Source organism: Myxine glutinosa, chromosome 5 (assembly GCF_964187855.1).
Source record: "Myxine glutinosa chromosome 5, kmMyxGlut1.1, whole genome shotgun sequence".
Taxonomy (NCBI): domain Eukaryota; kingdom Metazoa; phylum Chordata; class Myxini; order Myxiniformes; family Myxinidae; genus Myxine; species Myxine glutinosa.
In genome coordinates, this window is record NC_136265.1 from 134790722 (window position 1) to 134803922 (window position 13201).

The following is a 13201-nucleotide window of genomic DNA, read 5'->3' on the forward strand; positions in this document are numbered from 1 at the left end:
AGCACACTCAATCCGCCCCTCGAACGGGCGGCAATTTATATCGCAAACTGAACACACAAAAGCCACGCCTCTCAGGCGGGGCGTGGTATGCAAAATAGGTAAGTCACGCCTCTCAGCGGGGCGTGGTATGCAAGGCAAGTGTTCGCCCGAGAAGGGCAAGTCTGGACACGCCCGGGCGAGTCCGGACACGTGACCGCTCGCCGGTTGCGTCATCGGCCGGTGCACGGTAATTGTGCCATGCTTCCGGTAACCGCTACATGCGCCCCCCCAGAATTAACCTGCACCGGGAGAGTCAGTTTGAGGGGGGTCCTGATGACCCGGCCGAAACGACCCCTGGCAGTTCGTGTGGGGGTGGTAGGCGGCGTGGCGGGGGATGGTCGGGCGGGGGGCTTGGTTGACGGGGGACGGCCCCGTCGTGGAGGAAGGGCCAACCGTGGAGGTTGGTCGAGGTCCAAATGGGCCGGCTTGAGGCGGTCCACGGAGATGCGGTCCGGCTTGCCGCCGATGTCGACGATGAATGACTTGTCGTCCCTCTGCAGGATCCGGAAAGGTCCATCGTACGGCGGCTGGAGCGGTCCCCGTTGTGCGTCGTGCCGGATAAAAACGTACTCCGCAGTGCGAAGTGCTGGGGGGACGTGGGGATGGGGGCAGCCGTGGTGGGACGTGGGCACAGGGGCAAATCTCCTGGCGGCCTCCTGGAGGACCGAGCGTTGGCGAGCCGCGGACCAGGGGCCAGTGGCATCAGGGATGAATTCGGCCGGCACGCGCAGTGGCTGGCCGTAGACCAGCTCGGCGGTGGAAGCCTGGAGGTCCTCTTTAGGGGCCGTTCGGAGGCCCAATAGGACCCACGGGAGCCTGTCGGCCCAACCGTCATCCTGGAGGCTGGCTCTGAGAGCGGCCTTCATCGAGCAGTGGAACCGCTCGCACAAGCCGTTGGCTTGGGGGTGGTAGGTCGTGGTGCGGTGAAGCTTGACCCCCGAGGCCTGGGCGACCGCGCCCCAAAGCTCGGAGGTGAATTGCGGGCCTCTGTCAGAGGAGATGTCCGAGGGCGCACCGAAACGGGCAATCCAAGTGCCAATGAAGGCCTGCGCCACGTCGGCGGATGTTGTTGATGCCAGCGAGACGGCCTCCGGCCACCTGGTGGTCCTGTCCACCATCGTGAGGAGGTGGGTGAAGCCCCGCGAGGAGGGAAGGGGTCCCACCAGGTCCACATTGAAGTGGTCGAAGCGCCGCGCGGGCACGTCGAATGGTGCCAACGGGGCCTGGGTGTGCCGGTGGACCTTCGCGCGCTGGCAGGCAACACAGGCATTGGCCCAGTCGCGGACGTCCTTACGGAGCCCGTGCCAGACAAACTTTGCTGCCACGAGCTTCTGTGATGCTTTCCGGCCCGGGTGGGAAAGGCCATGGAGGGCGTCAAAAATGTGCCGCTGCCATCCGGTGGGCACAATGGGGCGAGGTTGGCCCAGGGAAACGTCGCACAGGAGAACCGTGCCTGTGTCCTCGAAGGGGACGTCGGCCAACTGCAGGCCTGTGTCCGCTGTCCGGAGGGCTTGCACCGTGGGGTCGGCGGTCTGGTCGGCCGCCATGCCGGCGAAGTCCACACCCAGGTGGACAGCATTCGCGCCGGACCGGGAGAGGCAATCGGCCACAGCATTGTCCTTGCCCGCAACGTGCCGGATGTCCGTCGTAAATTCGGACACGGCGGAGAGGTGACGATGCTGGCGGGCCGACCACGGCTCCATAACCTTGGCCATGGCGGCCCTCCAAAAGATGGCGGAAGTGGCGAATGGCCAGGTAAAGGCCAAGGAGCTCACGGTCGAAAGCGCTATACTTGCGCTCGTTAGGTTGAAGCTGCCGGCTGAAGAAGGCCAGCGGTTGCCAAGCTCCGTTCACCCACTCTTCATGCACGGTGCCCACCGCGTAGTCAGAAGCGTCCGTGGTGAGGGCGATGGGTGCGTCGAGCGCCGGGTGTGCCAGCATGGTCGCGTTGGCGAGGGCCAGCTTAGCGCCCGTGAACACCGCGTCCATCTCTGTGGTCCAGGCGACGTCGTGCTTGGCCGGCTTGCCCCGAAGGGCTTCGTACAGGGGGCGCATGAGTTGGGCGGCGCGAGGCACGAACCGGTGGTAAAAATTTACCATCCCTAAAAATTCCTGTAGGGCCTTGTTGGAGCGGGGGCAGGGCACGGGAAACTTGTGACTGCCTCCACCTTGGTAGGCAGCGGGATGGCCCCGCGCTTCGTGATGCGGTGCCCCAGGAAGTCGACGGCCGTTACGCCAAACTGGAATTTCGCCGGGTTGATGATGAGGCCGTGCTGGCCGAGGCGCTCGAAAAGTGTGCGCAGGTGGACGAGGTGCTCCGCCCGGGAAGTGCTGGCGATGAGAATGTCATCCAGGTAGACGAACAGAAAGGTGAGATTGCGCAGCACACTGTCCATCAGCCGCTGGAAGGCCTGGGCCGCGTTCTTAAGGCCAAACGGCATTCGGAGGAACTCGAAGAGGCCAAAAGGTGTAATTACAGCCGTCTTCGGAACGTCGGCCGGCCGGACAGGTACCTGGTGGTAGCCCCGAATAAGGTCGACCTTGGAGAAGATCACCCGCCCCGCCAAACGGGCGGAAAAGTCCTGTATGTGTGGTATCGGGTACCGGTCGGGGGTGGTGGCGTCGTTGAGGCGGCGGTAATCGCCACATGGTCGCCATCCGCCACCCGGTTTGGGCACGATGTCTAGGGACGAGGCCCACGCGCTGTTCGAGCGCCGCACAATGCCCAACCGCTCCAGCGCGTCAAAAGCCGCCTTTGCCACGGCGAGTTTGGCCTGGTCGAGGCGGCGAGCCCTGGCGTAGACCGGTGGACCTGTGGTCGGGATGTGGTATTCGACGCCGTGCTTGACGGCGATGGCCGAAAACGTCGGCTGCGTGAGGGCGGGAAACTCGGCGAGTCGGCGGGTGAAATCGTCCACGGCCGGGAGCGCGCAGGCTAGCTTGGTCGGAGCGGAGCCGCTCAATGAGCAAGCGAGCGAGCTGAAGGTCTCTGCGTTGATGAGGCGACGCCGTTTGACGTCGACCAAAAGCCCATGCGCACAAAGAAAATCTGCACCCAGCAAGGCCATGGGTACGTTCGCCGTGATGAAGTCACACCTGAAGCGCTGGCCCCCGAAGCAGAATGCGACGCTGCGCAAACTGAAGGTGCGGATGGAGGAACCATTTGCGGCGACCAAGGCGGGGCCGCAAAGCGCGGCCTGTTTGTCCTCCACCGAGGCGGGTATCACGCTCAGCTGAGCGCCGGTGTCACACAAAAAACGCCGTCCGGACTCCGTGTCCGTGATAAACAGAAGGCTGCCTGAATGGCCGACGCTCATGGCAGGCAGCGAGCGCCGGCCTGGTCATTTCCCACCCCGCCGAAAGGGCACGGTGGACGGCACGTTCTGGCCTTTTGCCCGAACCTGGCGTGGTAATAGCACATGGTCCGCTCTGGTGGAGGCTCCGGCAGTCGCATCGGGTTCGGTCGACGGGGCGTCGTGGCGGCCGCAGCCATCAGTGGCGCGGACTCGGCCGGTGGAGGCGCCGGTCGTGGCGCGGGCATTGCCTCGGTCGGCCCAGGGTCCCAGGCGGCCGCTCCGACATGTTGCCTGGCCGAGAAAAATTTATCGGCCTCCTTGGCCAGGGCGAATTAGCCAAAGCTAAGCGTACCTGCCCGGGTAGCCGCTGGAGGAACAGCTCGCGGAAGAGGAAGTAGTCACCGAGAAGAGCAAGCATGTGGTCCATGCTTTCGGACGGACGGGCCTCGCCCAGCTCCGGGAGGTGTAGTAGTTGTCGTGCGCGTTCGGTCTCCGTGAGTCCAAACGCACCGAGGAGTAGGCCTTTGAGCCCACCGTATTTGTCGGCGTCTGGCGGGTGCTGTCGGAAGCTCAGGACCCAGGCCGTGGCGGAGGCGTTGAGCGCGGAGACCACGTGGTGGTAGTGCGTCGTGTCCTCCGTAATGTTCCGCAGGGCGAATTGAGAATCCGCTTGAGCAAACCAAACGGCCGCGTGAGATTCCCAAAAGCCCGGGAGCTTCAAAGCTACAGCTGACTCCATCGCCGTGTTCGTAGAAAGGGGTCACCAATTGTGGGAGCTGTGCTCGCACGATAAAGCCAGACAAAATGGACGACACAGGAACGAAGTTTCACCGAGCTATTTATTTAGCTCAAAACCAAAGAACTCAAAAGCACACTCAATCCGCCCCTCGAACGGGCGGCAATTTATATCGCAAACTGAACACACAAAAGCCACGCCTCTCAGGCGGGGCGTGGTATGCAAAATAGGTAAGTCACTCCTCTCGACGGGGCGTGGTATGCAAGGCAAGTGTTCGCCCGAGAAGGGCAAGTCTGGACACGCCCGGGCGACTCCGGACACGTGACCGCTCGCCGGTTGCGTCATCGGCCGGTGCACGGTAATTGTGCCATGCTTCCGGTAACCGCTACACAAGAAGTATATGTCGATGTGCATGCGTGAAAGTTGCTGTTGTTGGCTGCTATCTCCACACGTGGGTGGGTTTCAGGAGGTAGAACAGAGACCTACCAGGTCTCAAAGTATCGACGTGTGTGTGTGTGTATGTGTGTGTGTGTGTGTGTGTGTGTGTGTGTGTGTGTGTGTGTGTGTGCGTGTGTGTCGCCACCCGTTTGTAATAACAGGAAATTGTAGGAACTCGACACCTCGCATCCACAGATATTTCTCATATTCCTACATTTCCATTAGTCCAATTTGCATCCAGGAACAACATTTATGATGAACCATTTTGCAATTGTCACTCTTTCATTTAACTGTTTAAAATTGTGTTTAAAAGAATATTTGAATTACATAATATCAAGACTCCCCAAAATCAAGACTCTCTGCTCACCTTCACTCCTCTTTTCTCCCGCCTCTGGAACAAACTCCCTCACTCTCTTCAATCCCACTCCTCCCTCTAGGTCTTTAAAACTGCTGTTCACCACCATCTCTTATCTTCCCCCAACCAAAACCTTAATCTTTTCTACCCCTGTGAATACACTCCAAATCCACCTCTTTCAACCTCCGACTTACTTCATTCCTGAAATTCCTAATAGTGTCCATTTGTTTTATACTGTGTACCCCTCTGGTCCTGGTTCCTGAGCAGGTTTACCTCTGGCCTTGGTGGCAGTTTCCTTTCCAATAGCTCCAGACAATGCAAAAGGATCAAATCGGTCCGACCGAAGCTTAGCGAAGTCAGTCGTTATTGTTTGTCTTCTCTAAATACAATGAATATTGACAGCTCAGACTTGCCTTCAGAGCATTGCTTATTTATATAATAAGATCCACAGTCTGTGCCATTTTTACACCTTCTTCCCAATCACTGATCGTACAGAACAAAAAAGGTACCATATCAATCGCAAATGACCCAGACAGGGCAGGTTAAAGAAAATGTTGATTTGGACAAAAACATTTTCATTATTCGCATCGATAAATACCCAGACAAAGCAAGCGTGAACTCTCCTCCGCTGCCGATTGGCTGTGAGGCTAGGTGCACTCTCGTTGGATCCTGGCAAGTGATGTCAATACACCCTTACTGTATGTACCCATTTCCCACCTCTCAGAATTTCAAAACATATATTACAGCTACAAACAACACAACAAAAGATGGGCCTGGGGACCATGGACTTGCTGGTTTATCTATAATCGTCCTACCACGTCATTGTTGGAGAGCCTCGTTACCTCTGCCGTCGACAGTTCACGCAGGTTACGTTTTCACCCCTGTCTGTCCGTTTGTCTGCGATTAGGGTTTCTCAAAATGTTATGGACGGATTTGAACGAAGCTTGGTGGACAGGTTGGTTGTCTGACGACGTTGAATTGATCAGACTTTGGTGAAGATTCGGATCCGGATCAGAGATCCGAGAATAATTTATAAAGTGATTCTTTACAATTGAGAGATTCGGCTAAAAATTATATACATCATGATACTTCAAAACGTTATGGACAGATGACAAAACTAGGTGCATGAACTGGGTAGGTGACAAGAACAGGCCGATTAGATTTTGCTTCAGATCCGGATACATATCCGGACCTATCGGTGGGATACAAAACATAAACTGTTCAGCCTGGCAGAGGTATGTGCTCCACCGAGTGCTGTTCTTGTTACACTGCGCTCGCGAAGCCAAAAGTAGGGTGACGCATTCGGTTACGTACGTACGTGTCTGCATTTCTTAAATTCATTTTCTCAGCAACCATTCGTCCGATTGACACGAAATTTTACCATAGGAGCACCTCAGCCAATATAATTTTTTTTACTCATAATTATGATGTCATAGGTCACGTGGTACGGACACCATCTTGGAAAAACAAAACGTTATGCCTCTATCTCCCAATCCGCTCAATGGAAAAGTTGAAACGAGGCTTATTGTCAAGTACTCCCCATGGGGAATAAGATATGTTGATGTAATCGGTGCCTTCATTATGACGTCATTATTCGACAAGTATAATGCTTCATCTGATCAGCATGGAAAAAAAATTTCCTCTGCAACTGTTAGTCTGATGGACACGAAATATCTACCATAGGAGTGCCTCCTCCTGTAGAATTTTTAATGATAATTATGATGTCATGGGTCACGTGGTACAGGTGCCATCTTGGAAAAAAAATCGAAAAACGTTGCCGCTCTATATCCGAAATCGCTCCATGGAAAGTATTGAAACGTGGCTCATTGTAAAGAACTCTGCATGGGGAATAGGTTAACGAGGACGTCATTGGTGCCGTAATTATGACGTCATAATTCGACAGGGACAACGCTTAGTCTGATCAGTTTGAAATTTATTGAGTGTGATCCACACAGCAATTATATTAGAGAACATAAATTTATGATGTCATTGCTCACGTGGTCTGGCAGCCATATTGTATGAAAGAAGAAAAAAAACGTTCAAAAACAGAAGAGTTGGCGTGCACCAAGTTGACTGCGAAAGGGTAAGTATTCTATGAATACCATCGAGTTCACAATGTTTTTGGAAAGCCCATTACAATGTTACATTTTTTCACGCAAATTTTCTGGTGAATATAAAACGACTTTATGAATATAGGCTTAATAAATATGCCACCTTGGAATATTGCTCCATCGTAAAATATATATACACAATGAGTATCAAGCGACATAATTAGGCTCTCAAAATATGACACAACTCATCATTACTTAAGGATGTGTGCCCTTGATGTATAACTGGTTAATGGTAGATGCTGGAAACTGGAATGTACACCGATACATATAATGACAGGAACTGGGGCTTCAATGACCATTGATCTGAGTTTTGTGGAGGACCACCAGTTTGTTTTGAGATGACGTTAAGTGTTTAAGGCATGGTGAATGATATTTCAGCACGTGCTGTTGTGGGGAATTTTAATTGTGAATGCATCGGCGAGGCGGTCATTTTCCCATCCGTCTGTGTCTGCAGCGTTCTTCGGTGCCCACATGAATGCAGCAATCCATGTCATCATGTACACTTACTACGGACTCTCAGCATTGGGTCCTGCCTTCCATAAGTATCTGTGGTGGAAGAAGTACCTGACCATTCTGCAGCTGGTTTGTCTCGCACCTAGCATCACCTGCTTGCAGGAAGCCAATGTGTTTTGCTTATCATCTCGTATCAGGTTGTCATCTAGAGGTAATGCAAAAACACTCCACTGTACGCAATCCCGCCCCCATTTCCTTATTAGATCCAGTTCCACATTTCAATCGGACACACGGCTTATTCACTCTACGTGGACTGTCCCTTCCCCAAATGGATGCACTGGTACCTGATGGTGTACTCTGCATCCTTCATTGTTCTTTTTGGTGAGTCTCCCATGCGGAAATCACCATCCGGACCTCATCACAATTTCCAAGTTTTAACTTTGTAACATGAAAGAGCGCAATATGTCACAAATGCCCATCATGCCACTGCTGACCTCTCTTGCAGGCGAGTTTTACTATCGCACATATCGGGTCAACAAGCGCTTGAGCGGCCACTCCGAGGAGGGACGTATCAAACACGTGGCCACGAACGGAGGACCGGCCCACCTTGCGGTATCTCCATCCCAGCCGCGTACGGAGAGCGGCAAACGCGATGGAACGCCGCACGGTAGCAAAATCATTGGGCAGGAAGGGCCTGCACAAGAGTCTGGGGGTCGTCGTAGGCGGCACAGGGGCAAGGGGAAAAAGGATTAATGGAGAGAGTCGGAGTCACGGTGAGGGATTTCCATGCCATACATGTCAGAGAGGCTTTCTTAGGCCAAAATCGGCTTGCGGTACGAGTGGTGCTGGAATCGGCCTTTTCGGTCAATTACGACAAATACGGGAAAATTTGGTATTTATCTTCAAGGGTTAGTCACAAATGCATGTAAACATGTCCATGTGCTTTGTCTTTCGGTCCAGTCAAAGTACAAGGGTTGTGGAGAGTTGTTATTTTTCTTTCTTTGGCATTTTTTTTAGATTCTTTCCTCTGGTTTTTCTTTTCTTTTTTTAACAGTATCAAAAGCTTGTAGTGGAACTGCCACATACACATCTCAGATACAGACAAATACACTAGACACAACACAGGACTATGAGATGAGACAAACACAGCCACAGAGATTGGGGGAAATACCCTTTGTGTTTATTTGTTATTTGGCGTCAGGAAGGGCATCCGGCCATAAAAAAAAAACATTGCCTCAAACAGGGAACCATGATTGTCATGGGGCCCGCAAGGCTAACCCCCGCTCTAGCGGGGGAAAATAGCCTTAAAACGATCATTCATTCACCCTCACTTCCCGGAGCACTCTGGGTACCAGCGGTCAGAACAATGGTGCCATCTCCTAACATCTCCTAACGTGGAACATTTCCTAAGAAAGGACGATTGAACGGCTGACCTCCCAGACTCGGAGCGGACAATCAAACCATTACACCGCCGAATTTTATGCCCTTAGAGCACCGCTGGTCAAGGAGTCTCTCACCACTCATCTATCCCAAATGCAACTCATTGGTTCAGATATTTTTGTGAAATGCCATGTGATTTGAACAGCGAGTCCAGTACATGCAACAGGATAAGAAGCAGTGACAGCTCGTGTTGGAATAGTGGAGTTACCACCACCGTGCGCTTTGATTGAAAACAAATCACAAATTCCATCTCGCAGACGCACAGGGATATCCTTAATCAAAAGCGCATTGGATTTGTTAGGCCCTCTTCAGACTGCTAGCAATCGCATCAAAGTACCGTAGATTGTCGCATACCGAGCAGGTTTGTGAAGTTTGTAGCTCGTGTTTTGGATTCAGTGAAAGGGAGCATCGGTCGATTTGTAGAAACGGTTAGGTGCTCAGGACGTGACACAAAATGTCGAATCGATCGATTACATTCAATTTATCCGACCCGAGGTTTCTTCGCCGAACCGTGAAAGGCGTTTAGGAATCGACTTCCATATTTATTTTATTTATTTATTTGGTTTACATTAAAGCTTGTTGCGGAGCTTGTACATAAATTACATGGAGAACGCAGACATCGGTAGATATGAGAATACTTTTACATGAATCATGAGGGCCTTGGTGGACAACGGATATATGCCAGGTATAAGGGATTTCAACCTGCATTCCCTCCTGAATCATGAGCCAATGGGGTTTATGATGGTAACACGAACTGGTCATTCAATGGCTAAACGTTTGATTGTGCACACGTTTGGAAAGGGATAATGTGCGATCCTATTTAAAACGGACAAATCAGAAGAGTTTTGTTGCATTGTCCAAAATATTGACTTACATCTGAAAAAAGAAAAGAAAAACAGGCCATTTGCTAAAGCTTGATCGACTTGATCGATTCGACTTGATCCTTCGACCCGTTCAGGCAGCTACAGATGAAGAATGAACTTGTATTGCCGGTAAAGACTTGTCCCGATATGCACTGGCGGACAGGTAGAACAATGGACGAAATCCGTAGGAAGCAAGGAAAAACTGACGTTTCGGGCATTGACCCTTCGTCACGGCAAAAAGGCAACGGTGGCGGTTTGGAAAGACATGCGCTCGAGGAAGTTAGAGGAAGCGTTCATGATTTGATGGAGTCAATAATTTTGGACCTTTGAAAGGTTTTGTCTCCGCCCATGGATGCTGGATTTCAAAGGTGTGCGGTCTCTGCGAGCTAGGGAATTGACGAAAATGATGTGCTTGAGCTATAAAAATTTATAGGAATAAAGTTAAAAGTATGACCAACTTTCAAAAGCATCTTCAATGCATTTTTCTTCTTCATATTTTAATCCTCTTCATATTTTAAACCCTAACCCGTCTGCCGGCATTAGTTAGTGGACGTTAAAGATCCCACGATGTCCTTTGTAAAGAGTAGGCGAGTTATCGCCATCATCCTGAACAAATTACAAATCCTTACTCTAACCTGCAGGGGGCACTGCATCAGTGGCACAGCCATGCTGCCAGCAAATGATGGAAACCAGCAGCGATTTCAATGGAAACGAATGTGCTGCATTGGCTATCTTTATTCACACACAAATAATGTCTAAATTAATTAAGATTGTTGTGGTGGAAATACTCAGATCGGTTCAAAGATGCCTTTATGCGCACAGGTGTTCTGTAAGCAAAATGCAGACATGAGGGTAGCTCGCAAACCTGCGGATTCTTCCCAGGTTTGTAAACTTTCCGTTGCTTTCGACGTCGGGTCTCAAATCCCCAGCAAGGGAAGCATCAGGTCGATCGAGTCACAGGTGCTACAACTGGGTGGTTCGAACTCGAGCAATGTCTGGATCGACTGGTGCTGTACCTGGTTTTTTTCTTTGAACTTTTTAGCTTTTTTTTTTGCCTTCTGTTTTGTTTTTTTGCCTTTTTTTACTTTTGTTGTTTTTTTGCCTTTTTTACTTTGGTTTTTGCCTTTTGTTTCCTTTTTGTTTGTTTGTTATTTGCCTTTTTTTTTTTGGTGCCTTTTTAAAAAAATTTTGCTTTGGAGTCTCGGAAATTTGAGGCAAATTAATTTTACTGAGAAATTTGGTCGAAGTTGAAACCTGCAACCATTTAATGCTGCGATGCGTGGTGGACTATAGAACAAAATGGACGTTAAAGATCCCAAGACGGTACCCTTCGTGAAGAGTAAGTGAGTGAACAAGTTACAAATTCCTGCTCCAATCTACAAGGTACACTGCATCAGCGGCACAGGTACACTCCGAGCAAATGATGCTTCCCACAGCCATGTACTGCATACAAAAGAAGAAGCTTTATGAATGCCATTTATTTAGATGCAACGACAAATGTGAGACTGGAGTGGTGCATAAGTAGAAAGCAGATTGCGAGAATAATATTCCGCTGGAAGAACACAATGTCGAAAGGGGGTATTGGCATCTACCTATTGTATTTGGATGGTTGGAAAAAGGGGGCAAAGTGGAATGTGTATGGATTATACTGGGGGCAGGAAATGAAACTTTACCAATCATTTTGCTTTGGGAATATGCAAACGTGTACGTTTGTCGAACGAATTACTCATCATCCTTGTCGTACGAATGGGAAAGAAATATATCGACCGTAACTCAATCATAACCCATCTCCTTGAGGGCTGGAAGAGGCACACTCATATGCACTTTGTAGACCTTCGGCCTTTTGATAACTCCTACTAGTCTAGTAGGAAGACTAGGTCCCCCTGCACCCCCCGGAGATATACTTCTAATCAGTGTTTCTAGATTGGAAAAAATGTGTAGAAAATGACTAGCTATGGCCCCAAGCTGAAAAAATGTCCCACATACCATTTTTATGCAAATTACTGCTGCAAATTTTATGCAAAATTATGCAAATTTTATGCAAATTTTTGATGAGGAGTAGAGTTGAGGGGTCTTTGAGGGCTTCATCGAGGTGCTCTCGGTTGCAAGACTGGGTCATTCTGAGAAGCACAGCAGGGTCAGAGATCATGATGTTCTCCTCCTCAGTGAATCTCTCCATCAACAGCCTCTCCATTGCCTCACACACTGTTTTGAGGCAAAAGAGGGACTTTGCGTAGGCCTTTCCACTGAGAACACCTTTGAGAGATCCACTTGTTACTAGTTGTGCCTCAAAGAGAATCTCTGCATATCCAGAACCACGCATCTTGTGTCCAGTGAGCATCCCGATGTAGTTCATGGATGTGTGGAAGGGTCCAATCGTTACTACATGACTAGCAAATTCATTTGGCCAGCGCCAGATGATGGGAAGGGCTTTCATGCAGACACCCAGATCAAATGTATTCAGGACCCATCTCTGACCCACCTCAGCAGTTGCTGCCTCGGAACGCTTCAGTAGCTCACGAACAACTGCGTTGTCTGTGATCGGTTGGTGGATAGGCGTGCAGTAGTCGACTGTTGATTTGCTGGGTGGGGGAGAACCAGTTGCAGAGGTGAAACCCCCTAGCCCAGGCACAGGCTGCAGGCCATTGCCATGCCATGCAGGCACCAGGCACAGACCGATCACAGACAACGCAGTTGTTCGTGAGCTACTGAAGCGTTCCGAGGCAGCAACTGCTGAGGTGGGTCAGAGATGGGTCCTGAATACATTTGATCTGGGTGTCTGCATGAAAGCCCTTCCCATCATCTGGCGCTGGCCAAATGAATTTGCTAGTCATGTAGTAACGATTGGACCCTTCCACACATCCATGAACTACATCGGGATGCTCACTGGACACAAGATGCGTGGTTCTGGATATGCAGAGATTCTCTTTGAGGCACAACTAGTAACAAGTGGATCTCTCAAAGGTGTTCTCAGTGGAAAGGCCTACGCAAAGTCCCTCTTTTGCCTCAAAACAGTGTGTGAGGCAATGGAGAGGCTGTTGATGGAGAGATTCACTGAGGAGGAGAACATCATGATCTCTGACCCTGCTGTGCTTCTCAGAATGACCCAGTCTTGCAACCGAGAGCACCTCGATGAAGCCCTCAAAGACCCCTCAACTCTACTCCTCATCAAAAATTTGCATAAAATTTGCATAATTTTGCATAAAATTTGCAGCAGTAATTTGCATAAAAATGGTATGTGGGACATTTTTTCAGCTTGGGGCCATAGCTAGTCATTTTCTACACATTTTTTCCAATCTAGAAACACTGATTAGAAGTATATCTCCGGGGGGTGCAGGGGGACCTAGTCTTCCTACTAGACTATACCAGCAGAAATCTATTTCGTAGTTCAGTTAGGACTGCTGCAAAGCAAGTCCAAACAACATTGGCTGATCTACTCACCATCAGTTATAAAAAGGTAATAGCTACTA

At 50.4% G+C, this 13201-nt stretch overlaps 1 protein-coding gene across 2 annotated transcripts in view; it reads left to right on the forward strand.

Annotated features, from left to right (window-relative positions):
• ELOVL4 (ELOVL fatty acid elongase 4) overlaps positions 1-10188 on the forward strand; it is a 43638-nt gene extending 33450 nt beyond the window's left edge. For both annotated transcript variants that reach the window (XM_068116153.2, XM_068116154.2), the window contains exons 6-8: positions 7430-7557; positions 7692-7809; positions 7934-10188. In XM_068116153.2, coding sequence (XP_067972254.2) covers positions 7430-7557; positions 7692-7809; positions 7934-8181 — 494 coding nt within the window. In that variant the 3' untranslated portion in view covers positions 8182-10188. The remainder of the gene's footprint in view (positions 1-7429; positions 7558-7691; positions 7810-7933) is intronic.
• Positions 10189-13201: the final 3013 nt, after the last annotated feature.